This window comes from Cynara cardunculus, assembly GCF_001531365.2.
Source record: "Cynara cardunculus var. scolymus isolate 2C chromosome LG 12, CcrdV1, whole genome shotgun sequence".
NCBI lineage: Eukaryota > Viridiplantae > Streptophyta > Magnoliopsida > Asterales > Asteraceae > Cynara > Cynara cardunculus.
The window spans coordinates 16,751,966-16,762,437 of NC_037539.1; the positions used below are offsets into that span (position 1 = coordinate 16,751,966).

Consider the following 10,472-nt stretch of genomic DNA (forward strand, 5'->3'; position numbering starts at 1 on the left):
GTACGGTACGGAGCCGATTAGTCGACTCTTTGTCCACCAACTTTAGGCAAGGATGTCTGCTCAAAAATAGTGCTTTTGTACTATTTACTGTAGCAAAGGACAAGCCTTCCTCTTAAGGGTGCGTTTGGTGCGCAGACAGGACTGGACAGGACAGGACGGGACAGGACAGCTGTTCAACGTTTGGTAAGACAAGACAGGACAAGACAGAACATGCTAAAATGACCAATTTACCCCCAGCAAAATCGTTTCAATTGAATCAGGCGCAAACGCACCAAACGCACCCTAAGGCTTGACACGCACTCTAAACCTACCATATTGCATTAAATGTTCATTTAATGCTCAAAAATAGTTATGTTAAAATAAGAAAATAGGGATTTTAGCATTTTTGTTGCTCCAACGATTATGTTATCTTTTATGTTAAAATAGGAAAAAGAGGAGAGAGATTGTAAAAATCTCGAAATTTGAGAAAATCTCCAAAACTCTATAGAAGATAGAGAAATAATATTTTAGTTATATCGAACCAATTAAAATTTCTGAAGTTAAATCTGTAGGAGAGAGAAATAATATTTTATTAAATTGTAACGGATACTTTTATTAATATAGTTAATATTAGAATTGCTAAAATAAATTAGATGATATAGTTGCTTATAAAGATTTTGACTTTCCATACTTATTAGAAGAAAATATAGCATGCTTATTGAAGATGCTCTTACTAATACAATAAAATATTAAAACCATACAAATTTATAAAAAATAAAATTAAATAAAAGCATAATTATTAAAACATCTTTAAAAGATTTCCAAAAATATCTCCAATATAGAGAACCAAAATCCAAAATCTTCAAAAACAAATTACATTAATCTTCGACAGATTATGCATTTTGAGGAATCTAACATTAATTATAATATTAAAATATTTCATTCATTTATTATAAATATTATTTTTCCCTTTTAATAATTATTTCCAAAGGTTTTTATTGATAGAAATTTGTTAAAAGAATATTTTGGTATTATTTTTAGAGTGTTATCCGTATTTGAGGGGAAAAAAACTCTCTTTTTTACCTTCTCTTAAAACACAAAATTGATTGAGAATGTTTGTTTTTTTTTTTTCGAAAAATCTAATGCTCTTAGAATGTATTGCAAGAATTTCAAATATATATTGGAGACCCATAAATATAAAATATAAAATATTAAATATTAAATTTAAAAATAAATCCACCCCAAACCCATCATAACTTGTTGGATTTTGTGTTTGCCATGTTAAAACCTTGTTTTCTGTACCGACCCTTCTCTTTCACTTCCATCTCCATCCCACTTCCAAATCCTCCTTGAAATTCTCTCACATTCTTTGCTCTTGCCATTATCTTCTCACCACCACGTGAGCTTCATCACCAGAATCGGGTCAACAGTGACACGAGGTGACAGTTCTTCTCGTTATACGCAACTGAAACCAAATAAAAGAAAGTGGGGAGGAAGGTAAATCACCAAACAGATTATGAGTATGCTAAATGCTAATTAACAAAGTAGAAATTGGTGACGATCTTTAAAAACACTCTCTTTCTGTTTGTTTACATGCAAAACTTGGTACCAAAATCTGATTAATGGCTCATCCTTTGACCAAGTAGAATGTTCATAATATTTTCTTGCTGTGTTCATCTCCTTTCCTTCATGGTCATCTTTTTCTTATATCACATACTTCCTTTGTGTTTTGGTAGCCAGTGATACATTTTGAGTTTCTGTGGTACATGGAGGCGAATTTAAACTCATGCAAGGAGAATTTACAAGAACTTGAAGAAAAGGGTGCCCAGAAAATTTCAGCTTTCGATCAGAATTTTAACATGAAATCTGCAGATAGCTTCACACTGGATATGGAACCTTTCTCTCAAGATGTCACCCTTACTTCAAGAATTAATGTAAGTAAGTAGTTGGTAATTATTGAACTGTTGGATTGTTAATAACTAGTACTATTTAATGAAATTAAGATTTATTTAATAGAAAAAGACAATCAAGATTGATACAAACTGTTTTATGATATTAAATAATCATCATTCCAACTATGCCGCTTTTGCAATCAAGTCAGACCTTTGCCCAAAAACCAAGTTTTAGACTTTTGTTGTACGCTAGTTAAAAGGTTATGAATTATTTTACCAATTCTTTATAAGGGCTTGGATATGTAAAAAATATTCCATTTTCTTTTTCCTTTTAAATTGCAAAAAGATATTTATCGGGAAGACACCAAACTGCATGACTATAGAGCAAATATACAAAGAACACTGGTTTACTTGTTTTAAGATCAAAATCCACTTGATTATTGAGTTCATATGAATCTCTCCATCAAGTCAGGAATAGATATATCTATATATATATATATATATATATATATATTAATTTTGTTAAAACATTTTAATGAAAACGTAGACACGATCCTTTGTAGCAGAATTTCTATATAATATTACAATTTTTTAAATTTATATTTGTAATTTTTTGAATTCAACTTTTAAAGGTAATATTTGTTGATCGCACCTGAAATTTGTGTTTATCACATAAAGGAGATATTTTGTAATAAGTAACAAAATTGAGTTTGTATAAGTAGAAAATATGGTAAAAAAGTATTTTGCTTGTATACTCATTCTTTCCTCATGTGGATATTTTTAGTTGCAGAGAAGTCTATCAAGAAAAGGGTCACAAACAGGAGCCGAGAGAAAGATGAATTCAAATTGTGTTATGAATGATGGCGAAAGAGATGCTATCCCCTCGCCTAAAGGTGACTGCTTTTGGTTTTTCTAATTCAAATATTTGATGTTTTTGCGTTATTCCTTTTCTTTGAATCAATGGGACAAATAATTTGACAAAACATCGCCTTTCCTGCTTCATATTCTAAAACCAGAAAAGTAACATTATGTGGCTTATAGAAATAGAACAAGACACACCTCATCAAGATATATACATATATATATACATATATATATATATATATATATATATAGGGTTGGGTTCACGTGAGACCAAGGGTTTTTCGTGAGACACGTAAGACCAAGGGTTTTTCGTGAGATCCGTAAGACCAATTTATATTCATTAATCAACTTTATAAACTAATGATCCAATAGCCTAAAGTTGCACGGTGGCAATTTTATGATTATTGAGAAGTCTCGTGGCAATTTTGTGATTATGAATGTTCAGATTGTAGATCTAATCCAAGGGTTGAGAATTGGTCTTATGGGTTTCACGGAAAACCTTTGGTTTCACACGATCCCAAATCTATATATATATTGTAGGAACCTAATCAAATCAACTGTTTTGTTTGTAGTAACTGTGAGATCCAATCTCAACCACAAATCAAATGTTAAATTAGAAAATTAATAATTTTGGTAAATTTAGCTTACTATACTAATTAAGGGCATTTAGGGATTTTATAAATATCTTCTCTCATCTCTCCTCTTTCCTCTCTCCCACGAATCTTATTCGGCGAACCGTATTTCGATAAACCTTATGTGAACACAGGATACACACTGTGATAATTATAAACAATATTCAATGTAATACTCAGTATATACATACAAGATGCATAATGTGATATCCTTTGTAAAACAATGAAAATAACGAAAATGCACACTATGATACATTACATAAAACAAAGAAAATACATTGTGATACACTTGAAACATTGTGCACGTTATCACTATGATACATTTTAATTCACAAGGGTCTTTAAAATACGATGTATATTAAGTAATTGGTACATACTGGTAACTAATTTTAATTAAATATTTTCTTCTAAAAAATTTAATTAAATAATTTGATTTGTTGTCAAAAATAGAATTACTATATTACCAGATTCGTTTATGTAAGAAATATCCTTAAATATCTCAAACTAGTTGTTCACATTGGATCTCACGATTACCACAAACTAATCAGTTCTCACTTGAATGAGTCCCTATATATATATATATATATATATAGATGTGTGTGTGTGTGTGTTTGTGTATGTGTGTGTGTATAGGGTTGAGTTGGTTTCCGGTGAGAAGAGAAGTTAGGGTGAGAAATGTAAGAAGGGGTCTCCATCCTTGAATCAATCATAACTGAATGTCAACACTAATGAAGTGCACCGAGATGTACGAGATCAACTCTCTTCTAAAGCGTAATTCATGGGTAAGCATGAGATTAAAAGTAAGCAAGAGTTCAGATATCTTCTTACGATTCTCACCATAACTTCACTCACTTCACTTTTCACACGATACTTCGTGTATATATATATATATATATATGTGTGTGTGTGTGTGTCTATATATATATATATAGAGAGAGAGAGAGAGAGGCACAATCAAGCCAAAAACGGTCAATTTATAGAAATATGAGAATTAAAATCACATGTGATACAAGATATCCAAGAGAACAAGGAAGGTTAATTGGTCAACACTACCAAGTGGGTGGTCAATGAAATATGTTAGTATCACATGTGATCACATGTTTTGTATTAGATATGATCTTGGAATCGTTTTCTATTGTCACAAATTGACTATTTTCTTATTTGAGTGTGCCCTTATATATGTGCTAATCATTTTATTTTATGAACCCACAAAATTATGAGAACTTTAAAAACAAATGTGTCATGTGTTATTCCACATGATTTTTTATTTAATGTTGTAATTTCACGCTTTGATTGACATTTATTTGTTTCATATATAGTTGTTTCATTTTATGAAAAATTTTACGTGTTTGTAAAACAAACAAGAAGTACTGCAAAAGAGTTTCTCAGTTGAACCCAAACACCTACAAATAAACACATTGTGCATCAAATATATGTTGTTTTATAAATATCTTAAATCTTATTTATAGATGAAAAAATTCTTATGAAGCAATATTTTGATGTAAGTAAAATTTTTCACAGTTACCATCATATATGAGAATCTGATTAATTTACGTGTGTGTGTATATGTATGTATATTTAAATGAGAAATGTAAAATATTGATTAGGGTTTAATTTTGAAATAATCTTAACATGGATTTAAGCATTTATTATAATTAATTACAATGAACTCTGCAAAGATTATATGTGTCGTTATTAACTTGGATGATTGCAAAAGATCAATTAATTTTTTGTAGTCATAAAAAAGTAGTGGAGATGACAGAATGTCATTACTTTTTGTTTCTATGTTGACGCATCTTTTTATTTTGTATTCGGCAGCTTGTTCGATGGCTGGTACCATGCTAGAAAAGATGGTTATAGTCGATCAGACCACCGACCACATCACTAAACCACAAGCCCAGCATCAAATTGCCATAATGACCAGTGGCTCCACCACCACAATCGAAGCAGCTGGAACACCAACCAAATTCAGTCTGTCTGTGAAGAGATCAAGCAGTTTTAAGCAATCATCCCTTCTCAACCCTCCAAGAATCCTCTTCTTCTTTGCCACCTTGTAAGTTCAACACTCAGTTCCCGTTAGTTTACTAATGACAACAAACTTCATATTTAACAGTACTAAACAATTTATATATATGTAAATTTCGACAGATCAATCTTGGGAACCATCATACTTATTTGCCTCACCCTTTCCATGGAGATGACAACTCGGACGCAACTAGCCTAACTTAGCATCAATAATGTGTATGGGTGCGTGGCAACTATTTAGCTTTTAATCTCTAGGCGGCCTTTGTTTATAGAAAAGAAGACAAGGATGAAGGGCACTAGGACAAAGATGGGGAATCTTCTTATTAAAATATGATAGTGATTATGAATTAATGGAAGAGATCGAGTAAAAAAAAGCGAACACAGACATGGGTTTGGATACCTTTATTTGTGGCCAGAAAGTGCAATGCTTTTTCTTCCTCCATGCCTTTCTGTGCATCGAATTCTCAGTGTCCTTTGTTTGTGCAATATGAATATGCAGTTTAATTCAAATACCTCCTCTTTGTTCAATCCTTCCATGTGCGCGGTTGTAAGTACTTGGTGGATCCGAAACGAAGTTGTAAGAAATGAAATAATGTCTACTCTATGTAGTTTCTTGCATCTGAAACTAAAGCATTTCTATTGAGTAATAACCTGTTAGGATCCAAGTGCTTACCACTACGCCAAAAGCAATTGCTGGTGGAGAAGGCGCAACTTATTTCCTTATAGCGTAGCAGCCAGCGCCACGTTTCGATTTAGGAAGATGCTGGTCAATGACCCAACATAACCATCTGATATGGAAGTTAATGTGTTACTCATAGTAGTCCGTTAACCCATGCAACCGGAGGCCGAGCCAGAAAGTTAAGCGATACAACTAGGGACGTACCCAGAAAATTAATTTAAGGGGGCTAAAAACAATATAAGAAAATCTATGGTCTCAAGGTTGGTAATTCCCTTTTAAAATATATGTTTTTCTTAATTCTTATTTGTGGATATTAGGGTTGTAAATGAACCGAACAATCAACAAACCGTTAGGTAGAAAGTTCGTTTATTTAATAAATGAACGAACATAAACAAAATTTTTGTTCGTTTAGTTAAACAATGAACATGAAAAATGATTTACTTCGTTCATATACGTATGTGAACGTTCTTTCAATTTATACTCGTTTATGTTTGTTTACTTTTATTTATATATGCTTATATATAAAAATATTTTTATACTATGTAAAAATATTAATACATTAAGCTTTCAGAATTCCCTTTTTCCCTCCTAAGTTTAATTGGTTTTATATTTTGTTATTTTATTTTAAAGGAAAGAAATGATAATTAAAGGTGGTTGGCTTTTGTTCATATGTGTATGTTCGTTAATGTTGATTTATGTTTGTTTAAGTTCGTTTATTTATGTTTTATTAGCTTTTTAATGAACGAACATAAGCAAACACGAACAAGAATATTGTCCTAACGAACGAACATTAATACAAAAAGTTTCGTTCATTTATTTTTCGTGTTCGTTTGTTAATTCGGTTTGTTTACATTCCTATACATATATAGTATTTATTAAAATTCAAACAAATTACAAATTTATGTTATTTATAATTACATTTACATAAAATCATTCAAAATATAAAGTATTCAACTCTAGTTAACTAGGATAGAATTCCTTTTAGATTTGTATTATTACCTTAAAAGAATGCAAAGTTACTAGCTTACCAAAATATTAGGGCAAATTGTTTTTTATGCATTCAATGAGAGTTGTTTGTGTGTTTAAGGTTGAGGCTGGATTTTTGGTTGTTTTATAATTTAAATTTTTTTATATAAATAATGTGGAGTTGGGTGTGAAGTTGACGGTGTCTTTGCATCAGCGTGAGTAACCCCAATTTTCTACGCCACTACAAGCAACATGATACCAAAAAAAAAAAAAAAAAAAAAATTTTAGGTATTGTTTGATTCGTAAAATGTTTTTGAATGGAATGAAATGGAATGTGTTAAAGGAATTTGATTTTAAAAAGTTGGAACGGAATGTTGTCAGTTTTGATCATTTGTGTGGTTGACAGATGTTGGAATGAAATATGTTAAGGAATTAAAATTTGTTCGTTTGATTTACAGAATGTAGCTTTGTATTTGAAATTAAATATTGGTAAATGATCAAAATGTCTTTTCTTGAAAATTTTAATTTTTGTAAAACTAAAAATATTTTAATAAAATAATTATTTAATATGTAAAACAATATAAAATACACAACCCAAATATAACCATAAGCCAAATGACGTTACTAAATCGATGGTGGTCGACAGTGGTTCAGATGGCGATGGTCCACAGTGGTTTAGATCGGTCGTGGTCCGCATTGGTTTAGATCGACGGTGGCTCAGATGGAGGTGGTCAACGGTTGTTCAGATGGACGGTGGTTCAAATTGGTGGTTGTTTAAATCGTTGGTGGTCGATGGTGTCCCTAGTGGTTCAGATCGGTGGTGGTCCGTAGTGGTTCAGGTGGTTGTGTCGGATGTGGTTCAGATAGAGGGTAGATCAGATCGATGGTTGTTCAGATCGGTGATGGTCGACGGTGGTTCAGATCAGCAATGGCCGGCGGTGATTCAGATCGGTAGTAGTTGGCGATGGTTCAGATCGATGGTGGTTCCGATGGCGATGGTCGATAGTGGTTCAGATCGGTGGTGGTCCATGGTGGTTCAGATTAAGGGTGTTCGTGTTCCGGTTTGGGTTGTTTAACCTCTCTGACCACAAACTAAACTGTAATGACGGTTTATAAAATTTTCATAAAGTGTCCAGACCGGTCAAACAGTCCACGAAAAGGCGGTCTGGTCTGACCACTTTAGGCAATTTGTAACTTTAATGGCCTTTAAAAATTAAACTTAAAAAAACATATATAATTTAGAATTTTGGATTAAATTTTAATTTTAACAAAACAAAATATACAAACAAATAAATGTAATAATTAAACATTTCTTAAGTCCAAAATCCAAGCAATCCAAAGTCCAAATAAATAAATATATAATACATATTATAAAACAAACAAAGTCAAAACAGTAATGGACTTCACAAGCTTCAATTCTTGAGTCTTGAGTTCTTGACCAAACAAAATACAAGCCAAATCCTAGTGTTTAATAAAAGTCAAAACGTAATATGTAAAGTGCAAACATAGTCCACAATTTCCAATCCATAAAAATTCAATCTGTTTATCAAACATGAATAAGGAATCTGTAGAAAAAAGTGACATCATATAAATTAGAAGGATAAAAGATTGTATGAAATGTGTGAAAGAAATAGGGAACTAATCAAAGCTTACGTTATAGCGATCCAACAAATTTCTAATCAAGACTCCCAACTTCAGTCTTCAGATGGGGCTTCGATAGATTTATCTATAAAATTCAAAAATAAATTAGATAAACAACATAAATGAAAATAACGTAATCTAAAATGGAAGTAATATGAAATTAATTTAAATTGAACACCCAGTTCCGTATTTTCGTAAATATCCATCTCTTCCAAAATAGAAGCCAAATCTAATGGCAAGTTCGTAGATCTCAACCAATTTTGACAACAAATCAAAGTTTCAACCATGGAAGGACTCAATGAACTCGAAAACAATCGATAACTCTCCCTCCGGTGCTAAAAGCGGACTCTGAAGCCACTGTTGATACTTGGACAACAAGAACATCTCGAGCCAATGCCTACAAAATAGGGTACTTTGATGACGCCACTTTCCACCATTCTAAAATTTTGAAGTTGTTACTTTTCCTATCTTCACTGCGTTCACCTAGGTACCTTTCAAGTTCATTTTGCATGTCCAAAAAGTCATCTTAATTACATTCTTTGTCAAACTCAGATTCAAACATCGTGACCAAATCTTCGTCATCGAATTCTACTATTGGCACATGATCATGTGTTTGATTACACTATATGCTTGATAATCTACTTTAAGCTCACTAGTATAATGAACTTCTAGCCTTGAAAGACAACTTTTGATGGAATATGTGATAATGGTAATTTCATTCTCACTATAAAGTTGTCTAAAAATTGTAACGTATTTTAATTTGTATCTCAAATCAAGTACAATAGCCACATAAAGAAGCACACTTTGTTTGTTTGTGGTCCCTCAATAATTATCAAATTTCTTTATCATCCTTAAAGCCATTTCTTTCAAGTTTTCTTTATCACTTGAATACCATTTGTTAATCAACCCATGAACTAGTAACAACGTGTGAGAATAAATATTTGAAATAACATGCAAAGAAGCACTAAACTTTAAAGTGGAATCATAAAAAACCTTTAAAAACTTACAAAACGAGCCACATTGCTCCCAATCCTTAGACGTCGGTGGCCCAAGCAGCTTTTTTCCATTTCTATCATCTTCAATAAATTAATCATCCTCTTCTTCTAATAACTTAAAAGCATCCTCATATTTTAAAGCATGATCTAACATCAAATATGTTGAGTTCCACCTAGTAGGCACATCCAAACAAACATGTACTCTATCTTCTTTACATGTATTTTTTACACAACTTTTAAATCTTGCTAACCTAGAGGGGGACGATATAACATACCTAACTACATTACAAACAACTACAGAATAGTCCATTTCCTTCAATCCATCACCCACAATTAAGTTTAATATATGGGTTGAACACCTAACATGCAAGAATTCACCATCACAAAACGACACTCTTCCAAATTTGCAATCTTTTCTTGATATATTGAACAAACCCATTGTTAGAAGAAGCAATATCAACAGTGACAGTGAACACCCTCTCAATACCCCATTTTTTTTAAACACGTCTCAATATCATTTTCTATTGTCTCTCCTTTGTGGTTGGACACTTGACAAAAGTTCAAGATCCACTTTTGAATTTTCCAAATAGAATCTATGAAGTGGGTTGTTAATACCATATATACAACATTCTGAATAGAAGTGTTAGCTCTCATTTCACTTAATGTAAAAGTATGAAAAAAGTAAATACTGCAAGTGTTGACAGAATAGGTTCCACCACAGAAGACCACAAAGGACCAACTACAGAAGATGTTCTATCGTACAAGTGAAGTGTGACAGAACCTCTGTTGTCTATCACAG

The 10,472-nt window shown here is 32.0% G+C and overlaps 1 protein-coding gene across 1 annotated transcript; it reads left to right on the forward strand.

Moving 5' to 3' along the window:
• Window positions 1–1,861: 1,861 nt before the first annotated feature.
• Window positions 1,862–5,676, forward strand: LOC112522389. The gene is made up of 4 exons (XM_025131482.1): window positions 1,862–1,913; window positions 2,656–2,764; window positions 5,186–5,420; window positions 5,516–5,676. Exons 1-4 carry the CDS (start codon window positions 1,869–1,871, stop codon window positions 5,589–5,591), a joined length of 465 nt encoding a protein of 154 aa, XP_024987250.1. The 5' UTR covers window positions 1,862–1,868; the 3' UTR covers window positions 5,592–5,676.
• The last annotated feature ends 4,796 nt before the right edge of the window (window positions 5,677–10,472 follow it).